This window comes from Anolis carolinensis, chromosome 2, assembly GCF_035594765.1.
Source record: "Anolis carolinensis isolate JA03-04 chromosome 2, rAnoCar3.1.pri, whole genome shotgun sequence".
NCBI classification, from domain to species: domain Eukaryota; kingdom Metazoa; phylum Chordata; class Lepidosauria; order Squamata; family Dactyloidae; genus Anolis; species Anolis carolinensis.
The window spans coordinates 214,960,505-214,980,931 of record NC_085842.1 but is presented as its reverse complement, the minus strand read 5'-3'; the positions used below and the strand labels follow the sequence as shown (position 1 = coordinate 214,980,931).

The 20,427-nt window shown below is 41.8% G+C and overlaps 1 protein-coding gene across 1 annotated transcript in view; it reads right to left on the bottom strand.

Annotated features, from left to right (window-relative positions):
* Positions 1-11,923: 11,923 nt before the first annotated feature.
* Positions 11,924-20,427, bottom strand: part of tex15 (testis expressed 15, meiosis and synapsis associated) — a 29,336-nt gene continuing 20,832 nt past the window's right edge. Inside the window, exons 7-8 of the mRNA XM_062971716.1 lie at positions 14,489-20,172; positions 11,924-12,401 (exon numbers count right to left, since the gene is read on the bottom strand). Coding sequence (XP_062827786.1) covers positions 12,393-12,401; positions 14,489-20,172 — 5,693 coding nt within the window. The 3' untranslated portion in view covers positions 11,924-12,392. The remainder of the gene's footprint in view (positions 12,402-14,488; positions 20,173-20,427) is intronic.

The following is a 20,427-nucleotide window of genomic DNA, read 5'->3' as shown; positions in this document are numbered from 1 at the left end:
CAGGCGGTAGTAAAACCACTACTAAAAAAGCCTTCGCTTGACCCATCTATTTGTAACAACTACAGACCAATCTCCAACCTCCCGTTTTTGGGCAAGGTTCTGGAGCGGGTGGTTGCCACGCAGCTCCAGGAATTTCTCGATGACACTGATTTTCTGGACCGCTCGCAGTCTGGCTTCAGGCCTGGGTACAGTACCGAGACGGCTTTGGTCGCCTTGGTGGATGACCTCCGCAGGGAGCTGGACAGGGGGAGTGTGACCCTGCTGGTTCTCTTGGACATCTCAGCGGCTTTCGATACCATCGACCATGGTATCCTTCTGGGGAGGCTCGCCGGGATGGGGCTCGGTGGCACGGTTCTGCAGTGGCTCCGGTCCTTCCTGGAGGGTCGTTCCCAGATGGTGAAGCTGGGGGACACCTGCTCGGACCCCTGGCCATTGACCTGTGGGGTCCCGCAAGGGTCTATTTTATCCCCCATGCTATTTAACATCTACATGAAACCGTTGGGAGAGGTCATCCGGAGTTTTGGAGGGTGTTGCCATCTCTACGCAGATGACACGCAAATCCACTACTCATTTCCATCTAACTCCAAGGAAGCCCCTCGGATTCTGAACCAGTGCCTGGCCGCTGTGGCGGACTGGATGAGGAGGAACAAGCTGAGGATCAATCCTGACAAGACAGAGGCCCTCCTGGTCAGTCGCCCATCTGATCGGGGTATTGGGTGGCAACCTGTGCTGGACGGGGTTGCACTCCCCCTGAAATCACAGGTCCGCAGTTTGGGGGTCCTCCTGGATTCAGCGTTGACGCTTGAGGCTCAGGTGTCGGCGGTGGCCGGGAGGGCTTTCGCACAACTCAAACTTGTGCGCCAACTGCGACCATACCTCGTGAAGTCTGACTTGACCACGGTGGTGCATGCCTTAGTTACCTCTAGACTGGACTACTGTAATGCGCTCTACGTGGGGCTTCCCTTGAAGACGGCCCGGAAATTACAATTGGTCCAGCGCTCGGCAGCCAGATTAATAACAGGGGCGAGCTACAGGGAACGATCTACTCCCCTGTTTAAAGAGCTCCACTGGCTGCCGTTCACTTTCCGGTCCCAATTCAAGGTGCAGACCATCATCTATAAAGCCCTAAACGGTTTGGGACCCACCTACCTTAGGGACCGTATCTCCTACCATAAACCTGCTCGTTCCCTTCGTTCATCCGGGGAGGCCTTCCTTTCGCCACTGCCTCTGTCCCAGGCCCGTCTTGTGGGAACGAGGGAGAGGGCTTTTTCTGCTGTGGCCCCCCGACTGTGGAATTCATTGCCCACTGAGATTAGGCAAGCCCCCACCTTGTTAGCCTTTAAGAAAGATCTAAAAACATGGCTTTTCCGATGTGCCTTTGGGGAGTAAATGTAATATATTGCTCTGGCCATTCCCCTTGGTTTTTATTCTTTAGACTGCTCCACCATTTTATTTCCCTGTTTCCCCCTATTCCTATGTCTCTCTCTCCCGAGTTTTTAATTAAGTGTTCATGTGGCCCGCCCTGTTTTTTACTGTTTTCTCTGATTTGTGCTGTAATGTATATGATTATTTTTGCACTGTTATATTGTGTTATGATATGTTGTTTTATTTTGTTATATTGTATGGTGTCTGGGCATGGCCCCATGTAAGCCGCCCCGAGTCCCCGTTGGGGAGATGGTGGCGGGGTATAAATAAAGTTTTATTATTATTATTATTATTCACACACAGTCTGCCTATAAACATCTGTTCCCAGGGATTACATGCATATTAGGATGAATACTTAACCTATGGAAGGATATGCTGCCAACTTCATTCTCTCAGTGCCACAAGATCCCTTTGCATGTTGATAATCCAGGCTAACAGGGTTAAGTCTCTGAAGTACATTTATGGCTCACATAATTTTAGTGTGCAGTAGTTCACTCTGAAGATTAGCCTCCCTGGGACCGGCTGCCATATGAAGACGTGCATGAAGGCACAAGGTAAAGCAATTCTCATTGCTGAGAGATAAGTGCAGCAAGCCATTGGTGCAGCTCTACAGACTTTTCCTCCTAATAAGTACTTCCAGGACTGTAGCCTTATGCCTAAAAATAGTACAATCTATAATGTAACAGAATCGATACATATTTTTAAAATTCAAAGTATAAGGTCAAGGTAAAGGTTTTCCCCTGATATTAACTCTAGTCATGTCCGACTCTGTGGGTTGGCGCTCATCTCCATTTCTAAGCTGAAGAGCCGGTGTTGTCCGTAGATGCCGCCAAAGTCATGTGGTCGGCATGACTACATGGGGCGCCGTTACCTTCCCACTAGAGCAGTACCTATTGATCTACTTACATTTGCATGTTTTCAAACTCTTTGTGACCTCATGGACCAGTCCACGCCAGAACTCCCTGTCGGCCGTTCCTTCAAGGTCAAGCCAGTCACTTCAAGGATACTGTCCATCCATCTTGCCCTTGGTCGGCCTCTCTTCCTTTTTCCTTCCATTTTCCCCAGCATCGTGATTTTTTCCAAGCTTTTCTGTTTCCTCATGATGTGGCCAAAATACTTCATCTTTGCCTCTAATATCCTTCCCTCCAGTGAGCAGCCAGGCATTATTTCCTGGAGGATGGACTGGTTGGATCTTCTTGCGGTCCAAGGCACTCTCAGGATTTTCCTCCAGCACCAGAGTTCAAAAGCGTCTATCTTCCTTCGCTCAGCCTTCCTTATGGTCCAGCTCTCGCATCCATAGGTTACTATGGGGAATACCATTGCTTTGACTATGCGGACCTTCGTTGCCAGTGTGATGTCTCTGCTCTTCACTATTTTGTCAAGGTTGGCCATTGCTCTCCTCCCAAGAAGTAAATGTCTTCTGACTTCCTGGCTGCAGTCTGCATTTGCAGTGATCTTCGCACCTAGAAATATAAAGTCCGTCACTGCCTCCATGTTTTCTCCTTCTATTTGCCAGTTATCAATAGGTGTAGTTGCCATGATCTTGGTTTTCTTGACGTTTAACTGCAACCCAGCTTTTGCACTTTCTTCTTTCACCTTGGTGATAAGGCTCCTCAGCTCTTCCTCACTTTCAGCCATCAGAGTGGTATCATCTACATACTTAAGGTTGTTAATGTTTCTTCCAGCAATTTTAACTCCGACCTTGGATTCCTCAAGCCCCGCATGTCGCATGATGTGTTCTGCGTACAAGCTGAATAGGGAGGGTGAAAGTATGCAGCCCTGCCGCACTTCTTTCTCAATCTTGAACCAGTCTGTTGTTCCGTGGTCTGTTCTTACTGTGGCTACTTGGTCTTTATACAGATTTCTCAGGAGACAGACAAAGTGACTTTGTAGTACTAGGTAACAATATTTCATGCAGTATGCTTAGACATTCTATTATCATATAGTTATTACATCCAATACTGTCATACTCTTGTTTTCATAATTATTGTTTGAAGCTATCTGTAATTGCTATCCTAGGAAAGTTTCAGGATTTAAAAGTCTAAATCAGTGTATCTCAGACTGGTCTTCCATGTGTTTTGGACTTCAACTTCCAAAATTCCAAGCAGCTGGAGATTCTTGAAATCAAAAACACCTGGAAGCAGGCATGTAGCCGGGGGGGGGGGGGGGGGGGCTTGAGGGGCTTCAGCCCCCCCCCCCCCCCGAAATTCTCAGCGTGGTCCGTGAGAAGGCCTTACATTTATTATTTAAACTGTTATGTTTATTCATATCATGATCTGATCACCATGCTCAATTTATCCCATATGCATGGGGGTATTGGGATAACGATACAAAAGGTTTGCTAGGGCAGATCCTCTCACACTCAGACTCAGCCCCCCCCCCCCCCCCCCCAAAAAAAAAAAATCAAAATCCTGACTACAGGCCTGCCTGGAAGATTAGCTCAAAATAATTTATCTAAATATCAAATGCAAACCAAAAGCATTTCCAAAAATAGACCCATGGAAATATAGGCATCTGTCTGAAGAAGTGCATCTGAAAGAAGGAAACAATGGCCACAACTACTTCCAGGTGTTGATCTCACACTCAACACATGTAAACAAGCAGCAGTGTAATAGAACTAAAATATAATTTTCTAAGATGAAATCACATTTTGGGTCTAGGGATAAGGATTTAAAAGCTGTTAGTTCTATTTCTAAGTATGGCAGAGATGGAAGCTTTTTCGAACTACACTTCCATCATCCCTCACCACTGAGTAACGCCCCATCTATACAAGGACTGTAATCCAGCTTGTAGGCGGCACGAGGTTAGGGTGCCTACAATGTTCATGCCCAATGCGACCTTCAACATGCATGCAAACAGAAACCACATGTTTAAAAAACTGGAAAGTCCAAAATTAGCCACCAAATCCATTACAGCCAATCAGCGTATGGCCTCTGCAGAGCAGGAATTTTCTATCAACTGGAACATTTGGCTAAAGGAACCGGATATGCAGTTCAACTAGAAGATAAACTAATACCATGCCCCTGGTGAAGAAACTGGTTTTCCTTTCCTGCTTCATTTTAAATTGCTGTAATGTTGATCCTTATCCAATAATCTGCTTCTTTGCAGTGCATCTTGCCAAAGGTGATAGGAAAAATATGTTACTATATCAAGTTAATCTGCAATCCATGGATCTGTGTGGATTCCACCCGTTTCCAGCCAGTTTCCAGGATGCCTGTGTAAGCACTCAAAAGTGAACTGGATCTCTTTGATCCACATCTTGAATTGGATTAAATGGCTGTTTATCCCTAAAACCCAGTTTTTCAGAATAGTTATCCCTTCTGCTTTCACATGAAGCATTATCCACACCAGCATGTAATGCATTAAGCACTGTAATACTGCTCTTGGAGACCAGGGATTGTTCCTCCACTTGGTCATGAAACCCACTAGGTGACCCTACGCAAGTGACACTCAGCCTGAGGCAACAGCAAACCTCTTATATGAACAAATCTTGCCAAGAAAGCCATGACAGATTTGCCGTAGGATCTGAAATGACCAGAAGGCACACAAAATTCACTGTGCGTATAAAAGGTTAGACTGAAACCTATGAAATAGATGCCAAAGAATGCCAATTCTTCACAATAACATTTTTAAATTTCATTATGTGTTAAAGTCCCAAGTTTAGTAAAATATATCATGTGTTGATGCAAAAGGAAGTCCACTTCAAGCTATACTCCTCAATATGTTGGTTTTTTTTAAACATTAGTTGTTTTGGATTTCTACATACTGACTGTGCTAAAGAAAAAACACAATAGCTTACGAGATTTTGGAAATCTTTATTAACTGGTTCCTTGACCCAAAATACCTGGATTTGGGGGGGGGGGGGTGATTTCCAGGGAAAATTTAGTCAGAAGACAGTGACTTATCCCCACTGGGCTGATGTTATGAACTTTTAAAAATATGTTTCAGTGGTATAAAATGGTTATGGTTGTTACATGTGGCAGATGAAGTTATGTGATTTTTTGAAAGGGAGATAGTATATGGAAGTGGCTGGCAATAGGTTAAGTGTTTGAATAGGATTTTGAAAGGCTGGTATGTGTGAAAGGTGATTAGGAATATGAATCAGAAAAGTTTGATGAGTTAGCCAGGATCACATGTAAAGATTAGTTTAGACTCGATGTCATTCTGAGAGTGAGAGATAGGACTGTGAAGTTCAAAATATTAGTGAGATGCACATTAAAATTAGTTAAGGTAAATCAGGATTTAAACAGGTTAAAAAGGTATGGTTACTTACCTGTAACCGTGTTTCTTCCAGTGGTCACCTCTGGAATTCACACCTGTAGTATCTCCAGTATCCACGCAGCTGTTTCGGATGATCTCTTGAAAAGCTTTGCTCCATTGAGGACTCCAGCCCCGCCCTTCCCCATCAGCAATAAAGCCAGGCTGCGGGGCTTGAGGCCTTAGTTCCGTACCGCGAAAAGCAGTCGCACTAGGCATGAGAAATGTGGGGAGGATGGGCGGGTTGTGTGAATTCCAGAGGTGACCACTGGAAGAAACACGGTTACAGGTAAGCAACCATACCTTCTTCTGCGTGGTCACTCTGGAATCCACACCTGTGGTAGACTAGCAAGCTTAGTGACGGATGGTGGGCGTCATGCTACTGTGGAAAAAAGGATTGTCCTTCCAAAATGTGCATCCCTTTTGGCTGCCAGATCCAATTGGTAAAGCATAATAAAAGTGTGCGGTGTTGACCCAATGGCCGCACGGCAAATGTCATCTAATGGCACTCCATGCAAAAATGCTATTGAGGCAGCCATTGCTCGGGTGGAATGTGCATGGATCTGAACAGGTAAGTCCAGTCCTGCCATCTCATAAGCTAATTGGATAGTTGAAACTATCCAAGCTGCCAATCTCTTAGTGGAAACTGGGAGGCCAATAGCGTCCTCATGGTACACGACAAACAATCTTGGTGATTTCCGCAATGGAGCTGTGCAATGTACATAAAAAGATAGAGCTCTACACACATCAAGGAGGTGCAATGATTGCTCAAGAGGTGTAGATGGATTTGGAAATAATGCAGGTAGAACAATGTCCTGAGACATGTGAAACTGAGATGCAGCCTTGAGCAAAAAAGAAATGTCTGTTTGAAGGACAACTTTGTCTTTATGAAACTTAAGGTAAGGATCATCAACCCTGAGGGCAGTAAGCTCGCTGGCACAACGAGCAGATGTAATTGCCACCAAAAAGGCAGTTTTCCAGGAAAGGTAATGGATCTCTGCAGTGGCCATAGGTTTGAAGGGAGATTTTACTAGGGCTGAAAGGACAGTTTCCAATTTCCAGGAAGGAGAGACAGGGCGAACTTGCGGCCAAAAGTTCCTGAAGCCCTGTAAGAACCTACTCACGAGCAGGTCAGCAAAGGGAGAAGGTAAATAATGTTCCTTCTTGAATGAGGCTAGGGCAGCCAAATAAACTTTGAGTGATGGTAAAGATAGTCCTGAATCAGATAGAGACATTAAAAACTGAAGAAGAACAGAAGTAGGTGCTAACAACGGTTGAACTTCCTGTTGTTGAGCAAAATTACAGAAACAACGTCACTTACAGATATAGGAGTACTTGGTGATAGGCCAAAGAGCAAGATCCAAAATGTTTCTCAGTGGTTGAGGAAGAGATGGGGCCGAATCCTCCATGCCGTCAGTCGGAGACGTGTGATTTTGGAGTAAGGGACTGAAGTGGATCCTGAAGTCAGCAAGTCTGGTCTGAGTGGCAATCGAACATAATCGTTGCCTGCGAGTTGGAGGAGAGTGGCAAACCACAGCTGACAGGCTACCATGGCGTTATCAGAATACAGTTGACCTGCTCTGCTTGCAGACGAGCCACTACTCTGGATAGCAGTGGAAGTGGTGGAAAGATATACAGGGGCGCCGAGGTCCAGTCCAGGAGGAAAGCATCCCCTAAACACCCCGGCTGTTGAAGATGAGGGAGTCGTGAGCTGTAAAACTGGCATTTTGTGTTGGAAGGGGAAGCAAAAAGGTCCATTAAAGGGGTGTGCCATGTACAGAAAAGTGGGCAGGATGAAGGGACCACTTGTGGTCTGCATAAGTTTTCCGACTGAGAGTGTCTGCTAGAGAATTCTCGTTGCCTGGGACATGGACAGCCATGGTGGTTACATTCCTGGCTATGCACCAATTCCAGATCCTGAGAGTAAGGATCACCAGAGCTCGAGATCGTGTGCCTCTTGCTTGTTGACATAAAAGATGACAGTAGTGTTGTCGGTAGTGAGTTGCACAACTTGTCCTTCGATTAGATGACTGAAAGCGTGAAGTGCCCTTTCCACTGCTAGCAGCTCCAGATAGTTGATGTGCTTGTCTCCCTCTGCTATGGTCCAGGCACCATGATCTGTAAGGTTGCCTAGATGAGCTCCCCAACCTGTTAGTGAAGCATTGGTTGCCAGCAGCATCGAGGGCCTGGGGAGATGAAGTGGAAGTCCAATGCACAGGTTGGATCGGTGAGTCCACCACTGTAGAGAATGGCGAATAGCTGCAGGGATTAGCAAATGACTGTTGGGGCTGTCGTGTAAAGGATAAAATGTTCTGATGAACCATATTTGAAGTGGTCAAAGATGAAGCCAAGCAAATGGAGTCACTCCCGTAGTGGAAGCCATATGCCCGAGAAGGCACTGAATGTCCCTGGCCTGAATGGATGTCTTTGTTATTGCTCGAAGAGCCAGAGTACGAAGATTCCATAATCTGTTGTCTGGAAGGTACGCTCTTGCCTGAGTCCAAGACAGCCCCAATACATTGAGCAGTTTGGCAGGGTTGAAAATGAGACTTGTCCTTGTTGATAATAAGACCCAGTTTCTGTAATAACGACAAAGTAAACTGAATCTTGTTTTGTAACTAGTTATATGTTTTAGCGACCAGTAACCAATCATCAATGTAGGGATAGAGCACTACACTGCGCTCTCTAAGGTGAGCTGCCACCACTTTAGTAAACACTCTGGGAGCTGTAGAGATGCCAGGGGATAATGCAAAAACAAAAAGCCTGGCCATTAGTTATAAAGGACAAAAATCTATGGTCTTGGCATCTAATTGCCACATGAAAACAAGCATCTTTAAGATCAATCCTCGCAAACCAAGCATTGCTGGGCAAAAGGGGGGAGGATGGTTGATAGTCACCATCCAAAAACAATGATAAATAATGTATGCATTTAGCCCTCTAAGATACAAAATAGGACGGAGACCTCCATCTTTTTTAGAAACATATATATATAGAGAGAGAGGGGGGGGGAGGAAACATAGAGGGCGACAAGGGTTCTATAGCACCCTTCTCAAGTAAAGTAAGAACTTCCTGCCAAAGAGCAGAAGAGTGAGGGGTAACACGAACAGTTCCCACTGGGGGCTGTTCAAAAAATTCAATGGCATAGCCATGTTCCACAATTTCCAGCACTCAAGCATCTGATGTAACAGAACGCTAGGCCTCAAAAAATGGAGCTAACCTGTCTCCAAAAACAGGGGAGGAGGACTGAACAGAAGAAGTGCAAAACTCACCCAGTGAAGGAGGAAGATTCCCATCACCAACAGAAAAAGACATAGGGTTGTCAAAAACGACGCCGACCCTGGTCCTGTTGCTTCCCTTTAGTGGACTGACGTCCCCTGGTTGAAGAATTACGGGAACTGAAAATCTAGGATTCTGACCCTGAGAAGGCCTAAAGGGAGCAGGTCATAAAGGCTGGCGGTAAAGTGGTTGGGAAGTTGGCCACCAAAATCTAGGTTGATAGTTAGGCTGAGAGAAACCAAATTTCTGCACTGCTTCCTTAATCTTCTGTGTACTTTTGAACTCAGGATCTGTGTCAGGATGAAATAAGTTGTTTTCAGACATCGGCAGTTTTTCAGCCTTAGCTCTTCCCTCTTCAGATGACGTAGAAGACCTTAGCCAGGCATGGCGGTAAATAGCTGTTGCAGCTGTAAACATCCTTCCAGCTGTGTCAGCCCCATGTTTAGCCAAGTCCCTTTGATGAAGAGCTAAGATGATCCCTTCTTAGTGAAGAGTCCTTGGCAACTGCTGATGCTCTAGTGGAATCATGTCTAGGTAAGGTGTTAACGTGTCCCACAAGAAAGACTACTAGGCCACCATATAGGCCTGTTAATGAGCCATACAAGTTATTAAACTAGCAGCAGTGAGCATTTTTCCCCTCACAACCATTCAACTTCTTGCCCTCTTTATCTGGTGGAGCAGATTGCAATTTCTTAGATTTCTTTGGTTGTACTACTTTCATCACAACAGAATTTGGTTTCAGTCAACTACTGAGCTGAGGATATATATATGCGATAGAGAGAGTCAAACTTTTTTTAGACACAGCAGGCACAGAAGATGGGGGACCAGATTGAGTCTTAGCTAAGTTCAACAGCAAATTAAGTGCAGGAAGCACCGTGCTAAGCACTGGGTCCTTTTGTTGGTCAGGAGAAAACAGGTCATCAACTGGGTCATCAGATAAAGACACAGCAGGCAATTGGACAGAATAAACCAAATGCAAAATTAATGAAGAAAATGAGGAGTAATCCTCTGTCGTAGCAACCGAGGAAGTACAACACTGTGTTAAGTATCCTCATCAATAAAAGAATCAGAGTCTGAAACAAAATCATCATCCTGTGCCTGAGAAACTCAAGGAACAGAAAAATTAGTAAATTGGTTAGGCTGTGGAAAAGCAGTCCCAAAATTTGGTACTGGAGGATTGAGCAAGTAATACCAGCCCCCTTGCTGAGTGGCTGGCCATACAGTTTGGGAAGAGGGAAAAGGAAACATACTTGCAGTTTGGAATGGAGCCGGCTGAGTGATGCCATGGGGAACCGCTCTAGGCGGGGGGCCACGAGAGGTACCCTCAAGGGGGTCATCCTCTAGGAGCTGAGCCCCAGTGCCCCGGCAAGCCATCGCTCGTGCGGGCGGCGTGACTGCCAGAAGTTTGCTCTCCTTGGGAGGAGGCAGGAGCATGGCAGGGAGAGGCCCTCCCCCTGCCTGCTGAGGCAAATGCGGCGGCGAAAGGGTCAGGGGCTCTAAATGACGTGCCGCCGCTGCCAAGGGAAGGGAGGGTTGCACAATAGATGTGCCAGAAGCCGGTTTGACGTCCGGCTGCACTTGGTTGGTGCTGGCTCCGCCCCTTCCTGAGCCTTAGCTGGAGGGGCGGAAGATCTTTTTGCCGCCTTTTTCTCTCCTGCTGAAGTGGCAAGTGAGGAAGGAGAAGGTGAGTCTACAGCCCCAAGGGCTGTGCTTAAAGTAGCTTGCGTCTCTACAGACGCGGCGACAGCGCGCGAGGGAGCCGGATGGTCGCCTCGGCGACACAAAACACAGAGGGGATGGGGGTCTCCCTTGGGCAGCTTCCCCCCAAACCCCATGCACTTAAGGTCTGCAGAAGCAGCCATACTGGCCTTAAGAGGAAGAAAAGTCCAAGTTTGCAAAGTCCAAAGGATAAAGAGGAGTCCTTAGCCAAGTCCAAAAATCCAAAGTCAAGAGGAGATATAATCCGATGTTGCTGCTTTCGCGGACAAAAGGAACTAAGGCCTCAAGCCCCGCAGCCTGGCTTTATTGCTGATGGGGAAGGGCGGGGCTGGAGTCCTCAATGGAGCAAAGCTTTTCAAGAGATCATCCGAAACAGCTGCGTGGATACTGGAGATACCACAGGTGTGGATTCCAGAGTGACCACACAGAAGAATCTTATTTTCCGTTGAACCAATTACATTAATTTTTATATTACATTTGTGGCTGAATATCTTATTGCTGTGGATAGGTTTAGGGACATGGTGTTTGTGATTGAAACAGTGATTTAAAGGGGAGTGGTATACAGTGGTGTCTGTGCAAAGGAAGCCTCACTTAGGAACCATGAGAGCATCTAGAACAGTGGTTCTCAACCTGCAGGTCCCCAGATGTTTTGGCCTTCAACTCCCAGAAGTCATAACAGCTGGTAAACTGGCTGGGATATCGGAGTTGTAGTCCAAAACATCTGAGGATCCACAGGTTGAGAACCACCGACCTAGATCTCCACATCTGAAGCTATTGTATTGAGGTGGAAATACTCATGTTTTTTTTCCCCATGTCTGGAGCGACTTGAGAAACTGCAAGTCACTTCTGGTGTGGGAGAATTGACCGTCTGCAAGAATGCTGCCCAGGGGATGCTTGGATTGTTTGATGTTTTACCATCCTTGTGGGAGGCTTCTCTCATGTGCCTTCATGGAGCTGGATCTGACAGAGGGACTCATCCATGCTCTTCCCGGGTTGGATTCGAACCAGCAACCTTCAGGTCAGCAACCCAACCTTCAAGTCAGCAATCCTGCTGGCACAAGGGTTTAACTGATTGCGCCACCAGGGGCTCCTCTCATGTTAGGCAGTGGGGTAGGACAGGGGACAACCTTCACAGTCCCATTTTCAACTGGCAATTAGTTTTTATTATGCTTCTGTGGCCCTGGTTAAAAATGGTTCCCCAATCCTGATACAGATTGAAACATTCAAATTAAGGACATAAATCTCATTCCAGTCTACTAAGATTCTCTTTATTCCAAACCATTATTTTACAATGCCCAAATAAAAGGAGTTTGAATTTTATTGTAGACACATATATATAACATAACTAAGTCTTTACATAACATTCTCAAGGAAAAGTTTTTAAGGGGATAATTGACAATACCAAAACTTTCTCATCAAGGGACACAAAATATTCTTGATTATGTTCTTTTTTTTTTTACTCTGACAATATCTACTCTTCTTGGTTAACTCCTTCTGATTGGGTGGATTCTGTTCATTTGTTATTACGCCTGAATTAATGAATGTCAATCCGGAGCCATGCAGTGAAGATCAGAAACATTTAAAGACAAGAAATGGCTTTCAAATCTTTTAGCTGTGAATACAAGGTTCTTGACCTTTCTCTCAAATCTTTAATTTTTATATTTGACGTTTTATCTGCTGAAATGCTGTCCTTTGCCATTTGAAAAATTATGTTTTCACTGTTTCTGCAAAACAAAATTATGTTTACAATGCTGGAAATAAAGTTCATTACATCGGAATAACAATGATTGTTAGGCAGTTTGGAGTAATGTAAGTTTATTTAAACATATAAACCAGTATAAACTGGACTTGTATATTATTTCTAAAACTTAGCATGAGTCATATTTTATGAACTTATGATATACTGGTTATAGTGACATACTTCAATGGTAGAAGCACAGTCTCTATTTGTCTGAAGCAAAATATGATTTAGAAAACTAAGGTAGCTAGAAGACTTATGCAAAGATTAGATTAATACTACAACTTTTGATCTGGTAAAGTTCTGATACTATTGATGGCTGATCAGTAAATGTCTGCATGTAGTGGAGGACACATCTGAATCGATAAGATGATAAAATGGTTCAGGTAAGAGTTGGAGAGTTACCAAGTCAGACGATGGTCCTTGTTTGGAAGCCAAAAGGATAGTTGAAGAAGTACGAGAAGAGGAAAAAACAAAAGACAAGCCAGAATCATAAACAGTAAAAAACACAAAAAGTAAAATTGAAAGTACATAAGAAGAGATTCCTAATAGCATTGCTGCTGCAGCAGATGAAAAGGAACTGGTGTTTTGGAGGTAATCATTCACACATGCACATATATTACAATCATTAGGGAAAGTGCGTGGGGTTACCGCCAAAGATGTATCTCTAGTATTCTAGAAGCTCTGAAGATGCTCTACGCAGGTACAGGATAGCCCATTTGTGCGATTCACAGAGACCATGAAGAGGAAACAGTGTACAGGCAGTTCCCCCAAGTTACATACATCCAACTTACAAATGGCTTCTGGTTATGAACTGGGGTGAGATAACAGGAAGTGAGAGAAATCTACCCCTAGGAAGGAAAATTCACTCCTGAAATAGTTATCATGGGGAAAAGGTGTCTCCACTGAAGCTTTCTCATCAATCCTTGTTTCCACAACAAGCCAGATTTTTCAAAATCCAATGATCTCAGGGACAGAAAGTGAGATGAAAGCTTCTCAACAGGGGCACGGATAGCAAAACAAACATCACAGATGTTAACCCTTCCCTATGCTATCCAAAACAAAAACATATTTTTGGCAGGAGTTTGACTTAAAAAATGTGCCTTTTCTGACTTACATATATATTCAACTTAAGAACAAACCCAAAGAACCAATCTTGTTTATAACTTGGTGAATGCCTGTATTGTGAAGAATATTTGTATTAAGAATATTTTTGGATATTTTAAAATATTTTTATACCATCATGCATTTTTACAGGGATGAACAAGGGCTGTTAAACAACATCTGTCAAAAGAGAAAAACATTTTCACTTAAATCTAGTTGTTTGCCTAAACTATAGCAGACTCAATGAATCAATGGCAACTTGGTGAGTCAATACCTGAGTAATTTTCATTGATTTAATGAGACTATCCTAGTTGAGACTAACAACTGTATTTACGCCTTTGTGTTTTTGAGTGAGAAATTAAGAATCAGGAACAGAAGAAAGCTTTTTTTCGTGTCAGGAGCGGCTTGAGAAACTGCAAGTCACTTCTGGTGTGAGAGAATTGGCCATCTGCAAGGACATTGCCCAGGGGATGCCCGGATGTTTGGATGCTTTAGCATCCTTGTAGGAGGCTTTCCTCATGTCCCTACATAAGAAGCTGGAGCTGATAAAGGGAGCTCACCTGCTCTCCCTGGATTTGAACAGCCGACCTGTTGGTCAGCAGTCCTGCCAGCACAAGGGTTTAACCCATTGCGCCACCGGGGAAGAAAGCTTATAAATCAAGATTTTCTTGTTACCTTCTCCCTTGCAAAATGTTAAAATCCCACTAAGGGTGCATCTGCACTGTCAAAATAGCAGTTTGGTGAGGCATACACACTAAAAGACAAAAGACCCTATAGAACTACAGATCTCATGATTCCATAGAACTGAGATGTGGCAGATACAACCCACAATTCAAATGGCTACTAAATAATAGAAGAGATGAATGCACAAACTATTTTGTTTGCATTTTGTTTGTTCTTCAAACTGTTGAAGGACACAAAATTTAGAACCAAATAAGAGCATTTATCACTATATATTACTTTACCTACCTTTTTCTTTTTACTTTGAGGGAAACCATTATTTTCTTCAAATGAACACAGGTTACTTCCTAGGGTCACATTAGCAGGCCTTTCATTCCAAGCTTGGGAATGTCGAATGTTGTGTTTGGTGCTCTGTCCTTCACGGTCAGCCAGATTGGTTTGCATGTTCAGTTTTCTAAACTGACATCCCTTCCTCCAATTTTTAAGCATTTGCTGTATAACTACAAGAAGAGGTGATTTTTCCTGTTCAGAACAGACAAACTTCATGTGTTCAATAGTTCTCATGATTTTCATAACATGTGCTATTTTGCCCAAATCCTTCCTTTCAGCTAACATTAGTTTGTTAAGAAGTAAAGAAAACTGGTTGAAGTTGCATTCTAATTCATAATCAGTACTTCCATAATTTAAACTTATGCTATATGGTGTCAGGTCCACACACAGCGAGATGGAAGACTTCGATTTTGTTAGTAGATTTCTAGTTTTTGAAAGTTCTGTAAGCTCTCTTCGCAGAAGATGATGTGCATATGGGCAGTTTAAATTCCCTGAAAAGTCATAAATAACATTTAACTCCTCTTCAATTTCAGAAATTGAAGACTCTATTAGTTTTAAAATATTACCTTTCCGGTAAGAAAAAGAAGCCATTTTTTCCTGTCCCTGAAAAAGTTCAGGCAGAAGTGACAAATCAATCCACAATAAACTTCGAAATCTTGGCTTGTTTACTTTTAGAGCTATTGAATTTTGTAAGTATACAACAGTTTCATAAGCCATTGCCATTTCAGTATAAACTTCAATAGCTTCAGGTTTTAAGATGACCGTTTTTATGCCACCACTTTTCATAAATCCCAAAACATTTTCTTTTGTGATGAAAACACTGATGTCCTCTTCTTGTAAAATCTGAAAATATTTTTGCAGCATCTCCATGTGTTCTGTACATCGACACATAAGCTGCTCTAATCTTTCAATGTCTGCAGACTGTGCTTCATCCAGTATTTCACCAATGTAACAAATATCATTAGGTAATATGAGAGAATTTGTAATGCAACCATTTGCATTTTGTTGCCTAGCTTCCTTTTCATGAATAGGCGTTTGCTGGACAGCTTGCTCTGTAATTTGCCCTATCATATTTTCATATGTTTCATAGAACTTGGACAAGGCAACTATATTGAACATTTGTCCATCTTTTAAATTTCCATTTATAGATTTATCTTCCTCTTTCCAAACAAGACTTTTAGCTGTGTCAAAAAGTATGTGCTCAAGGCCAAACAATGATGATTTTATATTCACCCCTTCACAGGTCTTTATAAATTCTACCTTTGTAGTAGTAATGTCCATTATAAGCCAAAGATGGAAGTCTTTTTCAGCACTCAGATGAATGCCTGGCAGATTTTTATATACATGTATTAACTGCATTGTATTTTTTCTTGTTGCTTCTAGATCTTCTAGAGTATCACCATAGTTAGCCCCACAAATATATGGTACCGAAAGAAAGAAATCAGAGTAATCAGAATTAGTTTTCATTGCAGCCTCACATTCTTCTATTTCTCGTCTTGACTTCAAGAAGATATAGTAAGAATTCGTTTCCCATCCTGTGTTTTCAAAGACCTCTACCAGTTGTTTATGATAGCTTTGTAGCTCATGAAAAGGACTGTATTTTAATCTCCTTTGAAAAGCAGGATAGAAATTTGATTGTTGTTGGGAACCTGTCTGCCCACCAAACAACTCACTACAGAGAGAATTATCATACCAAAGCAAACTTCGGAAAGTTGGTTCCCTTTCGAGAATTCTCTTCTTATTTTCAATGAACTCAATTGTTTCCATTACAATTTGTAGTTCAACCAGTGATTCTATAGCACAAGGATCTAATTTACAACGAGGTTGCAGGCTTCCTCCAGCACTTCCGAGTATCTCTCTAGAAACCAAAACCTGTTCAAAAGAGCAACCCTGCTTTTTCTGAAAAGCTTCAATAAATACAGGAAGAATATGCTTGCAAAACATAATTTGTTCATGTAACAAAGTCAAAGATGAGGTTTCATCTGCTTTTTGCAAGATCTCTGGTATTTTAATTTGGAAATCACTTGATGTTAGTTCAGTATTTATTTGTGCACATTTAAAGTCACTACTGAGGTCTGTGTTGCTGTTAGAAAGTCCAACGGAAATAGAATTTTCATGGGGCCTAGTCACAGAAGACGTAAAACTTGGCTTTGTTTTAGTCATAATGACATCATAATAGGCAGAAGCTGAAGGGGAGGTTGCAGTAATAGCTTCGACATGCTCTTCTGAAGAAGCATTCACTAGCAAGCAGGGACTGGGCTGATTGCAGGTAGTTTCCTGACAAGATGCGTCACAAGCTGTATGTGTCAAGTGTTTTTGGTCTAAACTCATATTCATTAATGGCTTCACTAGAATGTCATTTATGGCATACTGCATTGTATTTGAAAAATGTTCTTTGGTTTCTGAGAAGGCTATTCCCGGATGTTCACATTCCGGTAAAGTGTAATTAGAAGATAAGTGAGACAATTTATTATCTTCCAAAGATATAAGAGATTCAAAATAACCACTGGGAGAATCAATCTCAAAATTATTTTCTGGTTGGTTCACAGATTTTCTCCCGTTATTGTACTCAACAGAACATAATTCCCATTCAGCTTTTCTGCTTAGTTCACTGGGGCAGGAATCTTCAGGTTTTAAAAACACATTTTCGCTATAAAAATTTGCCTCTTGCTTCTGTCCAGTGAAAGATTTTACTAGCCTTTCAGAGTCCTTTTCTAAAATGTTATTTGATGAATCGTTGGACCTTGTATTCAAATGCAATAATCCAACATCATGCATTTGAGGAGGTAAATGAACTTGGTATGGGCTGGCATCATACTTCTGTTCTGTTGGTGAATCAAAGTATCTCTTTGCTCTAATACTTGTGTATTCACTCTCTTCTACTGGGCACATTTCCATAATTTGTTTTTCATTGCAAACATTTTCCAGCATCAGAAAACTGGGAGGTAGCTTAGAATTATCACCTTCTTTGGAAGAAGATTCTAAAGCAGTATGAGCTGTTGTGGGAAAGCTAACTGTATCCATATTCCTATTAGAAATTACTTCAACTTTATTTTTGTCTATATGAGAGACTAGTTTATTTCCTACAACAGATGGATTCAAATGGTTTGCAGTATTTTGGGTTGCACATAGATTATCTTCAAAGCTCAAGTTTTGCTTTGTGTCTTCCATGAGTGTAGTCATATTATCTTTCACAATATTTCTAGAAGTGAAATTTACAGAACTTTGCTCATAATTCATAGTGTATTTAGTACCAGATGAATTAGAACTCCCATTATTAGGGGTAAATGTATTGGAGACTACTTCAACTTCTGTTATTGTTGCATTCGTCACATTGTCATTCCTACACGGCACATCTGAAAGACAATTAGAAGTTCCCGAGGAACCTGAAGGCAATGTTCCATTGTGTACAATTTTGTTAATCCGTGATGAGATGTTTGATTTTTTATTTCTGCTTTTTTCTCCAATTTTTAAAGATTGAACTCTCCTTCGAACTTTTCTTAAGTGAAATAATGCACCACCTATCTTTTTGGACAGACGTTTGTTTTTATACAGTAATATTTCCTTGTTAAGTGTATTTAAAATATTCTTAATGTGCCTTTGAGATTGCACTTTTTTTTTTAATTGTCCCTTTGACAACGAAGAAAATGTTGCTGATGGGCATTCTTCTTTGGTGTGATAAGGATTAACATTTTTCTGAACGTCTGTACATGTCTCCAGTGTTTTGTCTTGCAACGATTTAATACTCTTTTTTGGTCCTGAATATTTAGATGCACGTTTCCCAATTTCTTTCTTTAATTCTGACTGGAATAAGGTGGTTACTGTAATTTCTAAATCAGGACACACAAATTTATTAAATGAGTTGGTTTCCTTTTCTTCTCCAGGCAAATGTTCATTTACATTCTCATTCCCAGAAGGGTTTCCTGGAACTTTTATGTTTGGGTGTTTTCCAAACAGACTATCCCAATCCATACGCTTTTGTAAATAATTATATTTCCCTTCTTCATCAGCTGAGTTTTTATGATCACATGACTTTGGTGATTCTGAGAGATATTTCTTATACTCTTTCAATGCACTGTCCATTTCACAAATAATTTCAAAATCTTGGACATCCCTATATTTAACTTCTAAAGGTTGCTCACATATTTCTGGAATATTTTCTCTACAGAAAGAAGTTGTGTCGAACATTTCAGGCTTAGCATTTGAAAAACCTGTAAAATCTGTATTTCCAATTCTTTCTTCAACAGAACTCTCTTTTAATTCCTTTACTATATGTTCTTTCTTTTCAGCTACTGTTGGTTTTGTGGTTTCAGATACTGAATCTATTTTTTCAATCTTTTTATGAACTTTGGGGATACTGGACTTAACTGCTGCAAACTCATTTTGTTCTAAATACTCTGTACTCATTTCAACTGCAGACCTTTCATAGATACACTGATCTTCAGTACATACTTCTCTCAAAGCATTTTCAGAAACGGGATTTTTTTCAAAAAATTCCAACTGTAATGTATTATCTTGGATATTGCCAAATTCAGTGCTGTGTTCTCCTTCTAATAAAGTACAATTGTTCATAAAATATTTTGTGTCAAGCGCAGCTGAGTAATATTTTTCAGAAGTGTAATTGTCATCATTATCATTATATTCACCGTTGTCATATAACCAGCTCCCCACTTCTTTACAAGATGTTATATCTTCAGGGTTTTTTCTGCACATATATTTGTCTTTACCATCATCATTAAAAAATGGTTCAATTATAAATTCGTGTTCTTTGTTACTTGGCTGAGAATCCTGAGGTATCCAGGCATTACCCACTGTTTGATAAGGGTTGAGTTGTGATGGGAATAGTTCTGAGTGTTGCATTTCCTTTTGTTCTTGGAGATTTTCCCCCATTACTGTAACTGAATGTTTGCTGTGCTTGGATTGGAAAGAATGGTTACCCAGATAGGTTTCCAAAGCACGAGTGGTATAAGTGTTCTGATTGTCCATAATTTCTTTTTCTATATTTCCTAAACACTGCTCGTGATTTAAAAGAGGTGATGGTAAATATTCTTCTGAAGTACATTCCTTCCATGTTGTTTTCTCCGTATACTGACTCTGTCCAGAGACAAGATTGGAATCAAACAGAAGAGACATTGCAGGTAAAATGTACGGTATTTCAAGAGCAGCAGACCTTTGCATTTCTAGATTGCAATCCAGTTTCTTTTCACATTGTGAACTCTCATGAGAGGCTGCCTCTCCATTTTGTTGTCTCTTGACTAACCTTGGATCCTTGATCGATTTTGAAGTAGTTACAATACTGAAGCCACTCTCAGGAGGAACTCTTATAGGCATCTCCAAGGACTTTTCATTTTCTATGTGGTCACTTCTAATATCTATGCAGGCATCCATTCCAGACGTTTTCTGAATTGTTAGCTCATTCACTGCTATGTCCCACCTTGTAGAAAAGTTATGTTTTGCTTTTCTATGCTGGGTTTCGCTTGAAGAGCCATTCCAATTCTGTATTCTCCCAGAGAAAGGACAACTTTCTGCAGGCGAACAGTTTTCTAGGTCTTCTGTGTAGGGCTTTCTGAAATGTTCATAGATAAGCTGATTTTTACCTATTCTGGTTACACGTGTACAGTTCTCCAGTGGGAGATCCCTTTCTGTGAAGAGAATAAAGCAAATTAAACATTATAGAATTGTATCCATGAAAAAAATCTAATGTCAGCCTAGTGGCAGTAATACGATAATTACAGTTTAATCATTTTTCTATAGAGGTTGAAAAGTGAATGAATTAAGCATCTACATTAAATATCGGCTATGCAAACAGCCTCTTTTCTTGCTTTCCTAATATTCTGATTTTGCCCATGCATCTCTGTCTTGTGTAAGATCATCTTCTATAGAAATGCAGCAGGATG